At 69.9% G+C, this 19,034-nt stretch overlaps 2 protein-coding genes across 3 annotated transcripts in view; both read right to left on the bottom strand.

Moving 5' to 3' along the window:
- The window catches only part of KMT2D (lysine methyltransferase 2D), a 28,105-nt gene extending 13,998 nt beyond the window's left edge, over nucleotides 1–14,107 (bottom strand). Inside the window, exons 1-34 of one of the 2 annotated variants that reach the window (XM_074564872.1) lie at nucleotides 13,914–14,107; nucleotides 12,425–12,507; nucleotides 12,196–12,322; nucleotides 11,884–12,113; nucleotides 11,679–11,785; nucleotides 11,433–11,595; nucleotides 11,140–11,305; nucleotides 10,937–11,051; nucleotides 10,684–10,850; nucleotides 9,773–10,563; nucleotides 9,350–9,484; nucleotides 8,419–9,269; nucleotides 8,081–8,194; nucleotides 7,572–7,682; nucleotides 7,361–7,465; nucleotides 6,967–7,148; nucleotides 6,707–6,871; nucleotides 6,488–6,597; nucleotides 6,349–6,396; nucleotides 6,022–6,237; nucleotides 5,801–5,944; nucleotides 5,594–5,710; nucleotides 5,297–5,421; nucleotides 4,898–5,087; nucleotides 4,570–4,644; nucleotides 4,162–4,266; nucleotides 3,825–4,007; nucleotides 3,426–3,510; nucleotides 3,062–3,306; nucleotides 2,695–2,768; nucleotides 2,564–2,614; nucleotides 717–2,426; nucleotides 277–450; nucleotides 45–193 (exon numbers count right to left, since the gene is read on the bottom strand). In XM_074564872.1, coding sequence (XP_074420973.1) covers nucleotides 45–193; nucleotides 277–450; nucleotides 717–2,426; nucleotides 2,564–2,614; nucleotides 2,695–2,768; nucleotides 3,062–3,306; nucleotides 3,426–3,510; nucleotides 3,825–4,007; nucleotides 4,162–4,266; nucleotides 4,570–4,644; nucleotides 4,898–5,087; nucleotides 5,297–5,421; nucleotides 5,594–5,710; nucleotides 5,801–5,944; nucleotides 6,022–6,237; nucleotides 6,349–6,396; nucleotides 6,488–6,597; nucleotides 6,707–6,871; nucleotides 6,967–7,148; nucleotides 7,361–7,465; nucleotides 7,572–7,682; nucleotides 8,081–8,194; nucleotides 8,419–9,269; nucleotides 9,350–9,484; nucleotides 9,773–10,563; nucleotides 10,684–10,850; nucleotides 10,937–11,051; nucleotides 11,140–11,305; nucleotides 11,433–11,595; nucleotides 11,679–11,785; nucleotides 11,884–12,113; nucleotides 12,196–12,322; nucleotides 12,425–12,507; nucleotides 13,914–13,972 — 7,472 coding nt within the window. In that variant the 5' untranslated portion in view covers nucleotides 13,973–14,107. The remainder of the gene's footprint in view (nucleotides 1–44; nucleotides 194–276; nucleotides 451–716; nucleotides 2,427–2,563; nucleotides 2,615–2,694; nucleotides 2,769–3,061; nucleotides 3,307–3,425; nucleotides 3,511–3,824; nucleotides 4,008–4,161; nucleotides 4,267–4,569; nucleotides 4,645–4,897; nucleotides 5,088–5,296; nucleotides 5,422–5,593; nucleotides 5,711–5,800; nucleotides 5,945–6,021; nucleotides 6,238–6,348; nucleotides 6,397–6,487; nucleotides 6,598–6,706; nucleotides 6,872–6,966; nucleotides 7,149–7,360; nucleotides 7,466–7,571; nucleotides 7,683–8,080; nucleotides 8,195–8,418; nucleotides 9,270–9,349; nucleotides 9,485–9,772; nucleotides 10,564–10,683; nucleotides 10,851–10,936; nucleotides 11,052–11,139; nucleotides 11,306–11,432; nucleotides 11,596–11,678; nucleotides 11,786–11,883; nucleotides 12,114–12,195; nucleotides 12,323–12,424; nucleotides 12,508–13,913) is intronic. The other variant, XM_074564873.1, reaches the window with a different exon arrangement.
- Nucleotides 14,108–15,620: 1,513 nt separating this feature from the next.
- Nucleotides 15,621–19,034, bottom strand: RHEBL1 (RHEB like 1). The gene is made up of 9 exons (XM_074564780.1): nucleotides 19,005–19,034; nucleotides 17,442–17,578; nucleotides 17,028–17,095; nucleotides 16,716–16,765; nucleotides 16,522–16,604; nucleotides 16,359–16,417; nucleotides 16,240–16,285; nucleotides 16,061–16,145; nucleotides 15,621–15,977 (listed from the first exon to the last, which is right to left on the bottom strand). Exons 1-9 carry the CDS (start codon nucleotides 19,032–19,034, stop codon nucleotides 15,888–15,890), a joined length of 648 nt encoding a protein of 215 aa, XP_074420881.1. The 3' UTR covers nucleotides 15,621–15,887.

Below are 19,034 nucleotides of genomic sequence, written 5' to 3'. Positions count from 1 at the left end.
AATCGTCTGCAGCGAACCCCTCACCCCCGCCGCTGGGCGCTCACCTCCCGTTGATGTCCAAGGTGGATGGCGTGGCTGCCGGTGGGGGCCGGGAAAGCCGCTCGTCCTGCGCGAACGCCGCCTGCACCATGACGGAGCCAGGCAGCTTCCCAGCGCTGGCAGCGGTGGCCAGTGTCCCGAGAAGACCCTTATCCTGGAAGGTGAGCGAAGGACACGTCATCACCCGCTCCATCCACCCCCAGCCTCCCAGCAGAGCCATCCCCTGAGCCCTCCTACCTGTGCTGGCTGGTAGGGGGCCATGCCCCGTCCCAACTCGAAGGCCTGGGTGCTGGCCTCGGGGGCCCAGCCTGCTGGTGAGGAGGTGGCAGCCGCTGCCGCGCTCTCCTTCTCCTGCCGCAGGCTGTTGCGTTGGATCTGCTGGCGGATGAGCAGCTCGCGGAGCCGCTGGCGCTGGGAGGAACCAAACATTAGGACCAAGAGCAGAGACACAGGAGCAAAACCAGCTCCTGCGTCCCAGGATGCAGGGACAAACCATGCAAAGACCACTTTGGCTGGGCCAATCTATGCCCCCCACCCCAGGTGCCCGTGTCCCCTCCATGCCTCTGGGGAAGGAGCCAGAAGCAGAACCAGGCTCCTTGACCCCACCAGGGACCGCAGAGGTCCTGGTTCCTCCCTTTAACCAGACAGATACGGCCCGACCACTGGCGGGCCCTCACCTGACGCTGTTTCTCCAGCTCCGACTGGCTCATGGTGCCAAGGGTGCCGTCCTGGCTGCCAGGCAGCTCTGCCAGGTCCCGGTTTGGGGGTGCTGAGAGCCCTGCAGCCACCTCCTCCCTCTTGTCAGCTGGTGGCCCCAGCGTGGCTCGGGGCAGGAAGGTGACGGAGGTGTCCTGCTGCTGCGGGGGGGCTGGCAGCTGCTGCGGCAGCACCGAGGGCGGCCGGAGAGGCGAGAGGCTGTAGGTCTCAGCAGCCGCAGTGCCTGGCCCCAGCGGGCTGCTGGCTTGGTGGAAACCAGGGGACGAGGCATAGGCTGAACTCTGGGGCTTGCCAGGGACATAATGGCTGTTGATCCCATGGGGCTGGTGGGACGGGGAGCCCTTGAGCGGCTCTGAGACAGTTGGGGGGAAGGTGAAGCGCATAGGGGGCTGGCTGCCCGGGAAGACGCTGGCACCAGGGGAGCGGGCAAAGGGGGGTTGCTGCCCACCCGGCGCCTTGGCATGGGGCTCACCCACTGGGGTGCCCCCAAAGCCCCCGCCGGCCGCCGGGCTGTGCGAGAGCGGCACCGACTTGAACCCCGGCTCTGGCATTTGGGGCCGGGGGGGCTTGTGCAGGGGGGTGAAGGGGTCCCGGGACTGGGGCCGGGAGGGTGGCTGGGAGTAGGGGTCTGGAGACTGGAAGCGGGGGGTGACAGGGGACTGGCAAAAGGCTTCGTTGGAGAGTGGTCGTGGGGTGAGCGGGGACTGGGAGCTGGACTGGGACTGGGGGCTGGCAGGGACGCGGGAGAAGGGCTCCGAGGGCAGGGAGCGGGGCGGGAGGACACAGCAGGTCTCGGGAGGCTGTGGACGGGGTGTCAGCGGGGGCTGTGAGTAGGGGTCCGGGTAGGGCGACTGGCGGTAGAGATCGGGGTGGCTGGGGGGCGAGGGGGCCAGGGGATGGGAGTCAGGGGGCCGGTGCCCCAGCCCCGGGCTCTGTGGCTCTACCTGAGAGACCCGTGGGGTCATGGGGGCTTTGAAGACGTCGGCCGCCTTCAAATCTGCAGCGGAGAGGTGGGGGCCGCCTGGGGAGTCCCCATAGCCCATGGTGGGGGCATAACCAGGCGAGCAGACCCCCAGGCTCCCCCCTTCCTCCTTCTTCACCTCCAGACCCTTCTTCTGCTCCCCAAAAGGCAGGGGAGAGAGCAGGGCCTCAGGGGGGCGAGCCCCGGGGCTCCCTGGCACTGACAGGTTGTCCAAAGAGGGACACCGGGGCTTCAAGAAAGGGTCAGGGGTGCCGGGCTGGTGCCGGGGGGTGCCAGGCGGCGTGGGGTGGAAGTCAGGGGGCTGGGAGCCAGGGACAGGACGGGGTCCGGCGAGGGGCTGGGGCTGGCCAGGGAAGGGCTGGAAGGCAGCGCCCGCTGTGGGGCTCTGGCCCAGGGGCGAGGGGAAGCGGGGCTCCAGCGCGTAGGCAGGTGCTGCGCTGTAGGGATCGTGCGAAGGCACTTGGGCAGGGGACTGGGGGGGGAGCTTGAGAAAGAGATCGCTGGGTGACTCTGGGCCCGCTCCGGCACCTGCCGGGGGCTTCAGGAAACCCTCGCCAGCGGCAGGTGGGCTGCCAATGTAGACGGGCTGTGCCCCTGGCGGCACTGGGATCCGCAGGTGCAGCGAGGGCCTCTCTGGCTTGCGCAGTCCCTCCCCTTTGGTCTGCTTGTTGATCTGGCTCTCGGCCTGCTGCAGAGAGAGCCCAGCCGTCAGGGGACCCATGCCTGTCCTCCCAGTGAGCGGGGGAAGGGGCTAAGGGGGCAGGCCCACCATATCCCCTAGGGCTGGGCCAGGGCCGCCGGGCACCTCCCCGCGCCAGCACGTACCTTCTGCACCTTGTTGATGCGATGAGCCGCCCGGTTATCTTTGGCCTTTTGCTAACAAAAACACGAAGCCAGCTGACTCACAGCCCCCCGGCGCCCAGGCCCCCCCGTCCCAGCGACACCCCAGCACTCACCAAGTAGGGGGCTTTGTCTGTGGCGGGGACCTTCCTCCAGAGCTTCATGATCTGTTTGCAACGGCTCGACCAGTCTGGGAGTCCGGTAGCAGCAGACGAAGAGGAGAAAAGTGACGTTAGTCCATATCTGATGAGCCCACCCAGACCCTCAGCAGGTGCCCACCCCCCTTTATGTGTGAGGATGGTCTCCTGCCCAGTAGCTGGCACTGAGAGCCCCCACCATCGCTACCAGGAGCACTTCAGTCCCACAGCCAAGCCCTGTGCCAGAGTGGACAGGATCTCCTCTCCAAACAGGGACTAGGGATGTTACGCTGCATCCAGCTCCCCCCCTGCCCTCGCCCTGGCCGCAGCCCCCCCAGAGCCCTACCTGGATAATCCTGCTTGAGGTTGGGGAAGTTCATGTTGGCGTAGAGGACGGGTGAGATGGTGGAGAGCTCGCCCAGCTCCTCGTCCTTCTCCCAGCGCTGCAGGCTGCGCTGGTTGTAGGACAGCCCGTCACCCTCGCCTTCTGTCGTGGGCGTCGTGGGTGTCGAGGGGGTGGTGGCGGCCGAGCTGCTGGCCCAGGGGCTCTCAGGCTCGCAGTGGTCTGGGCTGAAAAAGCCACTACGCTCCCTGTGTTGGGAGAACGCATCATGGACCGGCAGGGTGTGAGTAAAGAGATGGTCCCACAACACCCCAGGGTTGGCTTTCTCTACAAAGACCAACCCCAGCTCGCCCAGGCGCCCTCATACCTGTTATCGAGGAACGGAGACTGGCAGACTCCCGAATATGACTCCAGGGAAATGGCTCCAGAAAGCGAGCCCAGGGAAACGCTCCCTGCGAGGGAAAGGAGAGATGTTGCAGGGAAGGCAGAGCTGGGGCTCAAGCCTGCGCGTGCCCTGGGGGCCCCTGCAGCCCTCTGACAATACGAGATCCCTCCATACACCCCCAAAACACTTTCAACATTCATCTCCAGAGCAAGGGGGAAGACCCAGGAATCCCATACTGCAGCGTTCCAACAGCTCAGCCCCGACAAGGACACAACACATTGGTTCTCCCAGGGCAGACGGTGAGTCCTGCCCTTCTCCCCCACCCACCAGGACTCCCCCGACCCCCGCATCTCGGCTGGGGGCTGCGCCGCCTCCACCCACCCTGCCCTGACAGCTGGAGGTCTCCCTGCAGGAACGGCCGCTGCGCCCGGCTGGGGTCCTGCCCTGCGCCGCTGGCCTCCATCCCTGCGGCCACGCAGTTGAGGGGCTGCTCCCCGCGCTCCGCCGAGCCCAGCACGTCCTTGAAGAGCTGCTGGACGTCTTTGCTCTCCATCTTGGGCAGCTCTGCGGGGCCGGGGAGGGGGGGGGAAAGGAAGAGCTGAACCATTGCAGGCAGCATCTAGTGCAAATCTCACGCTGACGGGAGACAGGGAGAAACGCGGGGGTCTCGGCCCCGGGACCCCCCTCACTTCGGCTGCCAAGGGGGCAGGGGGCTCACCTTCTGTAGGGATCTTGTCGAGGTCAGAACTCAGCGCACCCTCGCTCGGGGTGGCCGGTTTCTCGGCGTCCCCGGGGTCCGGGGAATCCTTCGGCTCCTCGGTCCCTGCGAGGAGGAACCGGCAGGAGCCCTCAGCACCCCGGGACCCCGCCATGGCCCCCCAGCCGCCAGGCCCGCCCCGCCACGCGAGGGCGCTCTAGGCGCCACTCTATGGTCACGCGAGCCGGGGAAACCATAGAGTTCCCCGCCGCCCTTCCCGCCCCCCGCCTAGAGCGTACTCCTCAACCATAGAGCGGCTCCGTCTCGATGGTCGCAGGCGCTCTAGGCCGCCTCCGCCAGGCCCCCGCGGAGGACTCGGTCCGTCCCGCACAACCCGCCGGTACGGCCGGGGGCGTCCCCGGAGCTCACCCAGGTCCTCGGCCTTCGAGTCGTCCTTGCCGTCATCGTCAGGAGCGGCGGCGCTGCCGTCGGTGCTGTCATCCCCTGCGGAGCACCAGGCCTCAGTGGGGCCGGGCCTCCCGGGGGAGTGGGGGCAGACCAGTGACCCCCCCGCCCCGACCGCCCCCGGGTGCCCTCCTACAGCCCTCGGTGTCACTGGCAACCCCAACAACCCCCCGCATCCTCCAACAGCCCCCCAAAGGCCCCCCAGCAGCCCCCAAGTCCCCGTGTGACCCCTCTTTTCTCAGGGACGGTGGCCGGGGTTTGGGCCCCCGGTCCGGCTCCCGGCCGCACTCACCTCGGGGGTGTGTGGGGGTCTCCCTCCTCTCGGGGGGGGCACCTTGCAGTGCCCCGGCCAGGTTGGGGTCCCCCTTGGGTCGTGGGGCGCCCTGGCCCAGGGAGGGGCGGGCAGCCCCGTCCCCCACGCCGCCCGCCGCCAGCAGCGCCTTCCGGCTCAGGTCCATCAGCGCCTTCCCGAAAAATGCCTCCTGCCCAAGGGGGAGCTGCTGTCAGTGCCACAGCGTCCCTCGGGGCGTGCCCCTCATCCAGCGCCACATCCGTCCACCCCAGGGCCACCTCCACCGCCTCTGTCCACCCCCACCCTCCACCCACCCCCGGGACACCTCTGTTTCCCCCAGCCCAGGGCCACCTCCGTGTCCCTCCCCCAGGGCCACCTCCACCCCCCCATCCATTCCACCTGCAGGTATGGGGGGAACATGTCCTCCAACTTGCTCTTCTTCCTTCCTCGGCGCTTCTTCTTCTCATCGCCCTCTGCTGAGCCCGGATCCAGGCTCCCCTCGGCTGGTAGGTCCCCTGGAGCCCCTGCAACAACCACCCCCGTTAACGCCTCCCCCCAAAGGAGTTTGGGGCTGTTCTTGTGGCACAGGAAAGGCTCGGGTACAGCACCACGGGGTGCACCCCGCAGTCCCTCTCCATCCCCAGGGTACAAGAGGGCAGGGGGATGGGGAAGGGAACAGGTGCCACTGGGCCCTACCCTCCTCCGGGTGCCCCTCGGTGCTCAGCCCCTCACGCCCCACTTCGGCCAGCACCGCCGACACCTTCTTCAGGCGGGTGTGGGACTTGCGCTGCCGCACCATGAAGCCACCAATGCCTGGTAAGCAGAGAAAGAGGAGGTGGGGGGGTCACAGCGGGGCCTGGGGGGGGTGTCCAGCCCTAGGGGATGGCCCTGGGCAGCACTCACCAGGCCGGTACGGCTTGCGCTTCCTCTTCTTGCACTCCTCCGGGTCCTCCAGCCCCTTCCCCGAGTCCACGTCAGCCCCGATGTCACGGTCGGGGCTGGCTGGAGCCTCCAGCTTGATCTCACACTCCATGTGCTCCACACCCACTGCCGCGGAGGGGGAACGCGTTAGCGGGAAGCCCCACACTGCAGCCCCCCCCACCTCGCCTGCCAGGGAAACGCACCTTCGGCTTTGAGCAGCTCATCGGCGTCCAGGTCACCATCCTTCTTGTCGTCAGGGCCCAGGGGGTCGCCCCCCTCCAGCCCCCCGTCCCCGTTGAGGGTGCCCAGCCGGCCCTTGCGCTGCCGCCGCTTGTGCAGGGGTGACAGGGAGAGGTTGCGCAGCACCGCCATCCCCGTCTCCGTCAGCCACACGCCCTCGAAGCGGAAATACTGGGGCTCTGTAGGGACAAAAGCCAACGCTGGGGACAAAAGCCAGGGCTGGCTGCACGGCCAGCACTAGGTATGACCCACACCACCAACCCGGGCACTGATTTCGGCACCACACGTACCTGGCTCCTTGGCCTTGACCGAGGCGATCTCTGGGGGAGGAGCGGGCACTGCAGAGGGAAAAGCAGATGGGGAGGTGAGTTCCCACGTCCTCCAAAGTCCCCCAAACCCCACAGGCTCCCCCCGGCCCCGGGTGCTCACCGGCTGGCTTGACCACGTAGGGCTGGCAAGCACTGCAGTCGAAGCCTTCGTCCGCAGCCTGCTCCACCTCCTCCTCCGTGAAGAGGCTGTCGCACGCCGCGTGCAGCCACCTGCAGGCAGCGGGGACCCGTCACGCACCCTGACCACCCCCACAGCGATTCCCAAGCGCGGAGAACCATGGAATCCCCCCGTTGGGAATCCTAAGGGCCGCGTGCTCACCGATCGCAGTGCCGGCACTGGATGAGCAGGTCGTCCTCCACGTACTTCTCGCGGCAGAAGGGGCAGACGACCAGGCTGGCGCAGGGCGCGCAGTGGGTGTAGTTGTTCTGCCACTCACAGTGGAAGCCGGGGGAAGCTGCCCCACACTGCACGCAGCACACACACCTTTGGGGAGGGGGAAAACGAGGGGTCAGCAGCAGCCCTGAGCCCCCCCTCCTCCAGGGCTCCCCTCGCGCCCCCACACCCCCCTCCCCACACACCACTTGCACTTCCAGCCGCCCTTGGGCACAGTCTGCAGGGGGGGGTCCAGGCAGTAGGTGTGGTAGCTGATGTCGCAGTCATCACAGAGCAGGAGCCGGGAGGGGTCGGAGGCTTTGCCGCACACCTCGCAGACAATGCACTCCACGCAGCGCCAGCCCTTCAGCAGCATCACCTTTGTGATCTGGGGACAAAGGGGGACAGCCACGTGAGCCATGGGAAGGGCCGGGGGCACCCCTGGGCTCGGCACGGCCACAGGGGACACCCCCAGAGCACAGCACAACTACACGGACATGCTCGGCATGACATCGTGCGCGTGCCCCAAGGGACACGGCCCGGCTCTGTGGGTCCCTGATGCCCAGCCGGTGTGGGGCCAGGGATCCCAGTTACCCTCACCTTGCTGTTGACGCAGTAGGGGTGGTAGCACTGGGAACACTGGGAGCAGGCAAGGAGATGGCCCTCAGCCCCACGCCCGAAGCTGCCGCACACCACGCACATGTCCTAAGGGAGCAAGGCCATGAAAGGAGCCGAGGGGGTGCAGGAGCTGGTGGGGGGGGGGACAGGAGCCTGTCCTGTCCATCTGTCCAGCCCGCAGCACCCTGGTTACCTGCATAAGCACGAACTTGTCGGTGTTGGAGAAGAGGACGACCGTGTTCTGCATCGTGTCGTCATCATCCTCATCCTCCTCCTTGCTGGGTGAGCTCTCCACGTCAGCAAGCTAGGGGTAAAAGAAGGGGCTCAACACCAAGGACCCTCACTCTCCGTGCAGTGAGGGGGCGGCACCAGCCACAGCCTGGTACCAAACCAGGGGGGCACAGGAACATGCCAGGGGCAGCAGACCCCCTGCCTGCCTGCACTCCAGCCCCTTCCTGGGGGGCAACTCCGCACCATCCCTATGCTTGTGGGGTGAACCCCCCCAGACCTGCAGCACAGCCCCAGCCAGTCTCCTCCCCACTCCGAGGACCTCCACCCACCCCACCCCACTCTGAGCCTTTCCCAGGGACCAGGATACAGGGAAAGGGAAGGGTGGGGGACGCTTGGCTCTCAAGCTGCCATCTAACAGCTTGGGGACATCCCCCCACCCCAGCCCCCCCGCCTCTGCCAGCCCAGCCTTACTGCTAGGGTGTCAACGGATGAGGTGGTCGACTTCAGGCGTGCACGGCCCCGGCCCCGGCCCCCGTGGGACCCACCTCGGGGGCGTCTCCGCCCGGGGAAGCTGCTGCTGCGACCCTAGGGCCAAGGGAAGAGGGCGGTTACAGCAACCCGGGGGGGCCCAGCCGGACCCCTGCCACGCATCCCAGCCAGGGCAGGGGCAGCGGAGGGGCACAGCCCCCATCCCACCCCCATCAGACACTCGGCCCTCTCTTAACTCGACGCAGGGGCAGCCCGGGCGCCCCAGCAGGGTTGTAGGTTCCCCCGCCCCGAGATCGGGGCTGGCAGGGTCCCTCCAATACCTGCTTGACACGGGAGCGCCCCGGGGAGCTGCGCCGCCGGCTCTTGTCCCCGTCCCCCTTGGTAGCCGGCTCGAAGAGCAGTGAATCGTCGGTCTCAGCGCCCAGCGGCAGCGACCCGGCGTCCTCCTTCTGCAGGCTGGCGTCAGCCGAGGCCGGCCCCAGCTCAAGGGACAGGGAACCTCCGCCCTCAGGGTCCGGGGAGCCCAGCAGCGGCTCCGAGCCTGGGAAGCTGCTGCTCGTATCCCCCTGGCTCAGGTTGGAGATCTCGTTGAGGATGTCAGGGCGGGGGCGCAGGGCAGGGGGCTCAGGGCCTCCCTCGTCTCCACGCCCCAGCAGCTTCTCCCCAGTGGTGCAAACCTCCATGGGGGTCTCGGGGCCCAGCTCCTCCGGCTCCAGGAGCAATGGGGACCCCTTGGCTTCAGGGTCCCCCCCAGCCCGACCTTCCTCCAGCGCATCCTCCTCACTCAGTGGTGGGGAGCTCCCACTGGTGCCCTCCCGCTCCAGCCTCGGTGCCTCTTCCTCCTCCTCTTCCTCCTCCTCAGGCAGGCCTGGGAAGGGCCCCAGCTCTGGGGCAGGGCTGGCATGGGGGCCATCTCTGGGGGGGCTGGCTGGTGACTCCCCCTCGCCAGCGGCTGTCTCCATCTCCTCATCCTCAGGGTGCTCGGTGGGAGCTGGGGTGCAGGCAGGGGAGCCCAGGGGGGGTGGCGGGGAGCCAGGGGGCTCAGTGTCCATGGCGGTGCCGGGGCTGCCAGGGGGCTCGGGAAGGGCTGGGGTGGGTGACCCAGGCACCTCATGCTCCTTGGTATCGGGCGAGGGGTCTGGGGGGCAGGCGGGTGAGACAGCGCGGAGATCTGGGGGGGTGGAAAGGATGGTGACGCTGCAGCCCCCAGAAGAGACAACCTCCCCGACCCCAGCACCTCCCCAGACCTACCTGGGGGAGCCGTGGGTGGGGGTGCCGTCTCGAGGGGCAGCAAGGGCTCCAGCTCCAGCTCCATCTCCTCCTCAGGGGGCACCTCTGGGGCCAGGGCTGGTGCTTCCTCCGCCACAGCCACCTCGGGGAGGAGACCTGCGGAATGGGGCCATGGGTGAGGGGGACACAGGGGTCCCCTCCACCCCCTGTGCCACCCAGGCTGGCACTGAGAGGCAACAAGCATTGCCTCAACCTGGCCCAGGGACACCCCCCCAGCCCTCAACGTACCCCCAAAATGGGGCACTGAAGCATGAAACCAGGGTCAACAGGTTGAGGGTCACACAAGACCAGTGCTGGGAGAGGACCCAGGTGCGAGACCCCTGCACCCATGGGAGACAACCGGAGAGGAAAGGGGACAGACCCAGAGGGTCTTCCATTTATTACCTGGTGGCTTAGGGTCCTCCTCGGAGGGTGGCTCGCTGGGGAGCGGCTCTTTGGGAGGCAGCTCGTCAGGGGGAGGTTCTTCAGGGGGCAGTTTGTCGAGGGGTGGTTCATCGGGGGGCAGTTCATCAAGGGGCAGCTCCTCAGGGGGTGACTCGTCGGAGGGCGATTTGTCACGGGGCAGCTCGTCGGGAGGCGATTTGTCAAGGGGCAGCTCGTTGGGGGGTGGCTCATTTGGGGGCAATTTGCCAAGGGGCAGCTCGTCAGAGGGCGACTCCTCGAGCGGTCGTTTATTGGGGGACAGTTCATCGAGGGGAGGTACGTCAAGGGGCAGCTCATCAAGAGGTGGATCACTGGGGGGCAGCTCCTCGAGGGTGGGTCTCTCGAGGGGTGGCTCGTCAAGGGATGGTCTCTCAAGGGGCAGCTTATCAGGGGGCAACACGAGAGGAGGGGGCTCCTCGGGGGTCTGTACGAGAGGAGGGGGCTCCTCGGGGGGCTGCACGAGAGGAGGGGGCTCCTCGGGGGGCTGCACGAGAGGAGGGGGCTCCTCGGGGGGCTGCATATCGGGGGGCTGCACATCAGGAGGTGGCTTATCGAGGGGCAGTTCATCAGGGGGCACCTCGCTGGGGGGCACCTCCACAGGGGTCGGCTCGCCAGGAGGAAGCCTGCCATCACCTGGGGGTGCCTCCTCGGGGTTCCCCGCTGGCTGCATCTCCTCACTGCACCCCACAGGCTCCGGCTCAGGTGGGGGGACGGGCACATCCGTTGGCTCGCTGCAGTTAGGGGCCGCCAACCTGGATGGGGGGACCAGGTGAGGGGAGGGGGGCTCAGGCCACCCCCTCCCCAGGGCTGTGGGACACAAAGGGGACACCCAGCCGGACACCTCCCCAACCAGTCCCCCCATCCCCACTCACGTCTGGGCGGGTGGGTCCATCGGTGGCGCGTGTGCTGGTGCCCCATGGGCATCCTCTGCGTCACGGCGCTGCTGGCAGCCCTCGCACACTGAGTAGCTCCGGTACCACTGGCAGCCGGGGTCGAGCGCTGCCGGGCGCCGGCCACAGTCGGAGCAGACCCGGCAGTTCTGTGGGGGATGCAGAGGCATATCAAAGAGTTAGGGAGAGGAGGGAGGGGGCACCCCTGTACCCCCTCAGTAAGAGCAGGACGCACCTTGCACTTCCAGGAGTCGGCGGGGAGCCCCTCGATGGCCGGCTCCATGCAGAAGGTGTGATAGCCCTTGTCGCAAGCCTCACAGACCAGCATCATGGAGTCCTCACCGGGCTGCCTGTGGGGTGCAGGGGCAGGGGTGAGGGCTGCATCCCCCTCTCGTCCACCCCTCGTTGTCCCACCCTGCCATGGGGACGTGGGCTCACCTGCAGGTTTGGCACACTTTGCACTCGGGGCACTGCCAGCCTGAGCGCTTGCAGGGCGTCAGGGTGATGTCCAGGCAGGCCCCGTGGTAGTGCTGCCCGCAGCTGGTGCAGAAAACCAGGTCCCGCAGGTCGCCCGGCCCATCACACACCGAGCACCGTGCGTCCTCTGGATAGGGGGAGAGAGGAGGGCTGTCAGGGCCACCTCCTTGCCAGGCTCTGTCCCCCCCCAGGACCCCTCTCCAGAGCAGGAGGGGACCCAGCACCTGGGACTGGCGGCCCCAGCCCGCACACACCCATCTGCATGGCCTCAGCCACGTGCTCGGGACACAGGAGCCGCAGGGTCTTCATGGACTGGAAGCAGCCGCTGGCGGCGGCGCAGGGGAAGTGGTAGAGGTGGGGGCAACCGGCAGCCCGGCACGGGATGGTGGCCCCCATCCGCCGACAGTGTTCACATTTCTGAAAGCAGAGGAGCCCGGCGGGATCAGAGATGCTGCCCGGGGCTGGGCCGAGCCCCCGCCGACCCCCCGCGACCCGCTCACCTGTGAGATCCCTGAGAAAACAGCTCTGTCCACACCGGCCAGCCCCGCCGCCTCCGGCTCCACGCCGGCCGACCAGGCTGCGCACCAGCGGTGGACCCAGCAGTGCCCTGTGGGAAGGGGGTGTCAGGGACAAGGGGGTGTCCCCGGGCTGGGCAGGACACCCAGGGAGGGGGGATAGGGACCCCAGTGCTGCGACTGCACTTACCCGTCGGCTCGAAGAGCTGCGCCGGAGTCACCCATTTGGAGAAGCCGATCTGCGCCAAGTCGTTGCCTGCCGCCTCCAGCTGCTGGGGGGACTGGCCAGGACCCTCGGGGGGCTCGTAGCCCACCAGCCATTCGGGCCAGTCGGGTGCCGGCTCAAAGCGCTGCAGCTCCCGCTGCCCATGCGGGCTCCAGTCCCCACAGTTGCAGAGGGCACAGCGGCGGGCTGGCATGCTGGGGGAGAAAAGGGGGTGTCAGGGACATGCGGGACCCCGCCACCAGCTCCATGCCACCCCCTGAGCCCCCCTGTCCTCACCTGCCAGCCTGGGGAGGCCCCTTTGTGTCTGTGCTCTCCAGCTCCGGCCCCACAGAGGCTCCTTCAGGGGGTTTCAGGGGGTCCCCCTCTGCGCTGCCCATCTCCTCTGAGGGCACGGCCCCATCGGCTGCCAGTAAAGTGGGTGTCAGCTACCTCGGGTGGGGGGAGGTGGGGGGGCGCACGGGAAAGCGCCAGTTTCCCTCAGCACCCTGCCATGCCCCACACTCACCTGGAGCGTCCGCGTCCTTCTCCTTGCTGGGCGGCTTCTGTTCGTCCATCCTGCCTGCGGCGTCCCTCGGGGGAGGCCCGCGGCTGCAAGGGGGGTGAGATCCATCAGCATAGGGATGTAGAGGCCCTTCCCCAGCCCCCCTCGCAGCCCCCCACGACACCCCGCCCAAGGGACAGGGCAGCCCCCTCCAGCTGCTCCCCCTGAGGCAAGTTCGTGGGGTCTCAGCCCGGTGGGAGCACCCCTCCCTGCACGTGCCAGGAGCGGGTGGTGGGTCCCGGTTCCCCGGGGCTCCACGAGACCCCGTGCCCCACAGCGGGGATGGTCCCCCCCACTCCCTCATCATCCACCGGCTCCCAGGTCGTCCCCTCCAGCTCAGGGTGGGGACGGCGCAGTGACGTCCTGGGGCAGCCCGCTCCCCATCGACAAGGCCAGGCAAGGGCTGGGGGTACGTGACCCAAATTAAACCCTGAGGGGGGAGGGGATGTGGGGGCACGCAGCCCTGCGGGCACACTGGGACCCCTGGGGAGCCCCCAGACCCCTGCAGCAGGGGCAGCACAGGCTCAATGGGCAGGAGGGGGAAGCACCCCCAGTGCCCGTGGCGAAGCTGGAACCCCCCCCACTGCCTCCTGCTGCAGGGCCAGGTGGGATTTGGGGTGCAGCAATAAAGCCAGGTGCCCGGGGTACCCCCCCTCAGCACCTGGCCGCTGCCTGTGCCTCAGTTTCCCCAGGGTGAGCATCGATCTGGCCGAGCCCCCCCCCAGCACTGGGAGGCGGTCCCAGGATAGGTGTAGGGGGTGGGGGGTTCACCCCTAAACATCATGGCCAAAGCTGGGGGGGCCATAACCCCACCCGCAGCCCCCTGTCCCCCAGTTGTTCACATGCACCCCAAAAACCTGGGGGGGGGCCAGGGGGCTGCGGGTGGGGCACCCCAAACCCGACTGTAAACTATGCCCAGGGGAGAGGCCCAGGAAACACCCCCACCCCCCCCGACGTACCGACACCCCCCCACCCAAGCACCAGGGAGGGGGGAACGCGCTGGGGCAGCCCCCGGCACCCCGAAACCCCGGCTGCCCCCCGAGGCGTTGCGGGGGGGTCAGAGAGAGCCCCCGGCCGGGCACAGCGGGGTCCCGGCCCACGAAGGGGTGGCGCCCCCCCCCCCCAGCAAATCCCCTCCAGTTCCCCGGTAATCCCGGCGGGATTAGGGCCGCCCCGGGCCGACTGCGCGCTCCCCGGAAGGGCCCCGGCGTGCACCGGGGAAAGGGGGGGCGGCGGAGGGGCCCGGCCAGCCCTGCCCGGGGCTCCGGGGGGGCTGAAGCACCGCGCTGGGACGCCCCCCCACCTTCCCCCGTGCCTCTCGGCCGCGCTCCCCCCCTCCCCGGTGCAACCGGACCCCCCGGGGCGGCCAAGCCAGCCAGGCCCGGTGCCCCGGCCCGCCGCGGCCTACCCGGCCACCGGCACCGGGGCCCCGGAGCGCCGGGCCCGGCCGTACCTGCGCTCAGGCGGCGGCGCAGCGCCCCGGGCCCCGCCGGCTCCCTGGGCGGCAGGCATCGCCGGTACCGGTAGCGGACACAAAGGGAGCCGGGGGCCGCGCTCCGGGCCCGGCCGCCGGGGAGGCCTGGCCGGGAGGAGGCGGCGGCGCGGCCCGGCGGAGGCGGCGCGGCCCGGGGACGAACGGCAGGGCCTTTCCCTTCCGGGGCCACGGGGTCCGGGCCCGAACGCGCGGGAGCCCCAGCGGGGCCGCCCCCCGCCCCCCACCCGGCTCTTACCCCCGCGGCCGCCCTACGCCGACGGGCCTCGGGGCGCGGGGCGGACGGTGCTCCCCGGCGCGGCCATTTCCAGAGGAAAGTAGGTCCCGCCGCCCGCCCCCGCCCCGCCCCGCCGCGCCGCGCCCGCCCGCCCGCCCGCCCCGCCGGGGCCGCCGCGCTGCGCCCTGGGGGCCGCGGCCGGGGGGCGCCGCCGCGCCCGCACTACTTGGCGGCGGGGGCTCGGGCGGAGGGAGACGGGTGCGCGGCGGGCGATGCGGCGGCAAGGGGGTGTGACGGCGCGGGCCGCAGCGCACGCTGCCGGGAGGGATCCCTCCGCGACGCTTAACCCCGCCGGCGCCGGGGCGGGCGGCGCGCACGTGGGCACGGCGGGGCGGCACCGGCGGCCACGCCCCCCCCGGCCCCGCCCGCTCGGACACCGCGGCGGCCCTGGGGGTGGGGGGCCTGAGCCCCCCCGCCTCCCGGTACCGGGCAGCCGGGACCAAGCGCACGGGAAACCCCCATGCCCGCCCCGTCACCCCTCGCCCCCCCTCGCCCTGGGGGTCACCCTCGAACCGAGCGGGACCGGATCAGGGTGGCGGCTCAGCTCCCCGGTCCCGGATCAGCCCCACCGGGGCAGCGCGAAGACCCCGCTCCGCTGGGGGCGGGGGGAAGCAGCACCGGCTCCCCTCTGTCCCGGCCCGGGATCCCCGGCAGGGACAGGACAGCCCCTGGGGGGGGGAACCAAGGACACGGGTAGGTGAAGCCCCCAGACCCAGACATGGGGGGGGTCCGGGGAGGGGACACACACACGACACGCAATGACCCTAAGAGCGCCGACCCCCACCAGCCCACCCAGGCTGCAACACCCCAGCGCCCACCCCCCTCTCCATCCCAACACCGACCACGGGGTGCAGAGTGCCCCCCCCCCGGCTCCCCGCACCCCTTTCCCTCCTCAGCAGCTCCCTAACTCCTCCCCAGCAGTGTAATTGGGTAATTAGCAGTAATTAGCTTGACTGGGTGGAGATAAGCCACACGGGGAACCACAGCCAGGCTGGGCACGCCGGCAGAGCCCCCCCCACTCACCCAGCCCAGGCTGTGGCTCTCCAGGGGGTGGGAGAGTGGGAAGGGGGTTGCAGAGCCCCCCCCAGGAACCCAGTGACACCCCGGGGTGCTCAGCCCAATGGGATGGTGGGGGGGGGGGGCTCTGCCCCACAGTGCATTTGTGGTCGGGGGGAGCCCCGTGCTGAGGGCATCCCCCACACGCTGCCTCACCTTCCCCACTCCGCCCCTGAGCAGGAACAGCCCCCCCAGGGCTCCGAGGGGGTTCACAGACAAAACAATGTTTAATTGTTCCAGCCCCACGGCCTCGACTCCCCCGAGCGATGGCTGCCAACGCGGCACAGCCGGTCTGTGGCCCCGCACCGGGAACAACACCCGCATTCAGCCCCGGCTCCCCACGCCTGGAGGGGGAACGGCCCCCACGTGTCCTTGGGGGGTGGGGGGGGGGGGCAGCTACTAGCAGGGGGTGCTCCCCAGCTGGAACAGGCCCCCCGCCTCACTCCCAGCCCCTCGTGAGCCCCACAGCCTGTGCAAAGTGAGGGGTCCCATACAACAGTGGGGCCAGGTGGCCCTGGACACCCCCTGAAGCCACCGCTGGGGCTGGGGGGACAGTCCCGTGGGAGGTCTGTCCTATCCCGGGGGTTGGCCCTGGGCAGGGCTCACATCAGGCGGCAGCCGGTGGATCTGCTGTAAGAGCTGTCCACCCAGTCCATCTCCTTGGTGATCTTCATGAAGATCTCCTGGGTCACCTGGGGACGAGGGGACATCAGCCCTGGAACCCCGGGGGACCCCCCTCCCAGCCCTGGGTAGGGTACGTCACCCTGCCCCACACCTGGCTCTCCTTGGCTGAGGACTCGAGGAAAACGGCGCCCCACGACTCTGCCAGCTTCTTCCCTTCATCCGTCCTCACCTCCCGTCTGGAGACACGGCAGAGGATGAGCAGGATGGGCCACCAGGTGGGGGGGGGGGGGGACAGTGGGAGGGGATGGGGACCCCCAGAGCCCTCCTTACCTCTGCAAGCACAGGTCCCCCTTGTTCCCCACCAGCACCACGGGCACACCGCGGGCATGGGGAGGGTGAGGGCCTGGCCCCCCCCAGGCCCCCCCCCTTCCCCAGGAGGGACAGCACCTACCGCGTCTTCCCCCAGCTCTCGTACAGCTTCTTGTGAAGGGTCTTCACCACCTGGAAGCTGGAGGGAGAGGGGGAGCTGTGGGCACTGCCCCCCCACTGGGGTCTGCCCCTCGAGGGGACCCAGCCCCGAGGGCGCGGGGACAGCTGGGCAGGGTCCCTCACCTCCGCAGGGATGTCACCGAGTACACCAGGACGTAGCCGTGGACGCCAATGACGAAGGAGTGGGGCAGGATGGCGTATTCCTCCTGGGGGAGGGCAGGACCCATGCTGGGGGTGGCTCTGGGGGCCAGCAGCCCATCGTGTGTGTGTGTGTGTGTGTGTCCCCACCCTGGGGTCCCCCTGCCCCCCAGCGTTACCTGCCCGGCTGTGCCCACCAGCTGGAGCTGGAACTCATCCTTGTTGTAGGCTGCAGAGGTGCCACCGGGTTAACGGGGCTGCCCAGGACACCCCCCCTCCAAGGGATGAGCCTCCCCTGACACCCCCCCCCCCAAGGGATGAGCCTCCCCTCCCACCCGCCTCTGGGGGTGCCTCAGACCCTGGCACCAGGCTGTGGGGCACAGCCCAGAAGTGGGGACGTGTCTGTCCTCATCCCCCGTGGGCCCATGGAGGCAGCAGAAAGAGGGAGCCCCGGGCAGGCGGCTTCCCCCCCCCGCCCCCGCGACACTTACTGCTCTCCACCGTGGGCTCGTAGCACTCCACGAACTTCCCCTCCACGAACTGGTGAGCCAGGGAGGTTGTGCCCGGGGGGCAGGAAAGCGCAGGGCTGGGGCCCGGGGTCCCAGCATCACCCTGGGACAGGGGAAGGGCCCCTCCCGGGGTGGGGGGTGTCTAGGGGACCCGGGGTGATGGGTGCTCCTGGGGTGGGTGTCCAGCCTGACTGAGCCACGGCCCCACAGCCCCCGCCCCGAGTGGGGACCCGCCGTTCTCTGAGCACGGGAAGCACCCACGAGGGACCCGGCACAGGCCCCGCGGGGCACCCCTTGCCCTTGTGGGGCAGCCCCCGCTCCCACCCACCCCCCGGGCAGGGCGCAGAACCGTATAGGGCCGAGGGCGCAGCTCCACCGCGAGCCCCCCCCCCGCACTGACCCACGGCGCGGTACCCGAGGATGAGCACTTTGCGGTGTCGCACCGGCGGCACGGCCCACGCCGCGGCGGAGTGGGGGGGCGTGGGGTGGTGAGGGGGGAGGACAGGCGGTACGGGCGGGCGCGGCACACGGGGCTATAAACTGCCCGCCGCGGCGGGGAGGGGCGGTGCCGCCGCCACTACACCGGCGGCTCCACGTGACCACAACACCGCCCGTCCGCCCGCTTCCATTGGCCGCGCGGCGGCGGCGGGGGCGGGGCGCGGCGGCGGCGCAGGCGCGCTGGCCGCCGGGGCTCCATTCATAAAACGGAGGGAACGGCCGGGGCCACGTGGTGGCCGCGCACCTGAGTGGGATGAGAGGGGGGCGCGCCCGCCCCCGGAACAACCGCCCCCAATTCTTGCCCCCCCCAATTCTTGCCCCCCCCGAGGTCCCCACCCTGACCTCCCCTAGTCCTAGGGACCCCCAGCCCCCCTGGGATGTCGCAGCCCCCGCGAGGTGCCCGACCCCAGCTCCAGGGACCACCAGCCCCCCCCCAAGATGCCCCATCCCGGCCCCAGAGACCCCCCCCAGCCCCCCCGGGATGCCCGGCCCCAGCCACAGGGACCCCCAGCCCCCACCCCAAGATGCCCTATCCCAGCCCCAGAGACCCCCAGCCCCCCTCTGAGATGCCCCATCCCGGCCCCAGAGATCCCCCCCAGCCCACCCAGGATGCCCGGCCCCAGCCTCAGGGACTCCCAGCTCCCCTCTGAGATGCCCCATCCCGGCCCCAGAGACCCCCCCCAGCCCCCCCGGGATGCCTGGCCCCAGCCCCACTCCGAGATGCCCCATCCCGGCCCCAGAGACCCCTCAGCCCCCCCGGGATGCCCGGTCCCAGCCCCAGGGACCCCCAGTCCTCCTCCGAGATGCCCCATCCCGGCCCCAGAGACGCCCCAGCCTCCCCCGGGATGCCCGGCCCCAGCCTCAGGGACCCCCAGCCCCCCTCTGAGATGCCCCATCCCGGCCCCAGAGATCCCCCCCAGCCCACCCAGGATGCCTGGCCCCAGCCTCAGGGACTCCCAGCCCCCCTCTGAGATGCCCCATCCCGGCCCCAGAGACCCCCCCCAGCCCCCCCGGGATGCCTGGCCCCAGCCCCACTCCGAGATGCCCCATCCCGGCCCCAGAGACCCCTCAGCCCCCCCGGGATGCCCGGTCCCAGCCCCAGGGACCCCCAGTCCTCCTCCGAGATGCCCCATCCCGGCCCCAGAGACCCCCCAGCCTCCCCCGGGATGCCCGGCCCCAGCCTCAGGGACTCCCAGCCCCCCTCTGAGATGCCCCATCCCGGCCCCAGAGACCCCCCCCAGCCCCCCCGGGATGCCCGGCCCCAGCCCCACTCCGAGATGCCCCATCCCGGCCCCAGAGACCCCTCAGCCCCCCCAGGATGCCCAGCTCCAGGGACCCCCAGCCCCCCCTCCGAGATGCCCCATCCTGGCCCCAGAGACCCCCAGCCCCAGGGACAGCCAGCCCCCCCAGGGATGACCCTTCTCCCCAGGGATGCCCAACGCCAGCCCCCTCGCCCCCCACCGTGGCCCGGCCTTGTGCAGACCCTCTCAT

This window comes from Larus michahellis, chromosome 22, assembly GCF_964199755.1.
Source record: "Larus michahellis chromosome 22, bLarMic1.1, whole genome shotgun sequence".
NCBI lineage: Eukaryota > Metazoa > Chordata > Aves > Charadriiformes > Laridae > Larus > Larus michahellis.
The sequence above is the reverse complement of the archived record's forward strand: the minus strand, read 5'-3'. Positions and strand labels throughout refer to the sequence as shown.

What these genes read in the sequence shown, in the direction of transcription:
- RHEBL1 (XM_074564780.1), bottom strand. Translation starts at nt 19,034, where the DNA reads ATGAGAGGGTCTGCACAAGGCCGGGCCACG. An exon ending in GGGTACCGCGCCGTGGGTCA is followed by an intron (nt 17,096 to 17,441) that starts GTGCGGGGGGGG and finishes CCCCCCGGGCAC; the next exon opens with AACCTCCCTGGCTCACCAGT. An exon ending in GAGCTGGGGGAAGACGCGGT is followed by an intron (nt 16,286 to 16,358) that starts AGGTGCTGTCCC and finishes ATGCCCGCGGTG; the next exon opens with TGCCCGTGGTGCTGGTGGGG.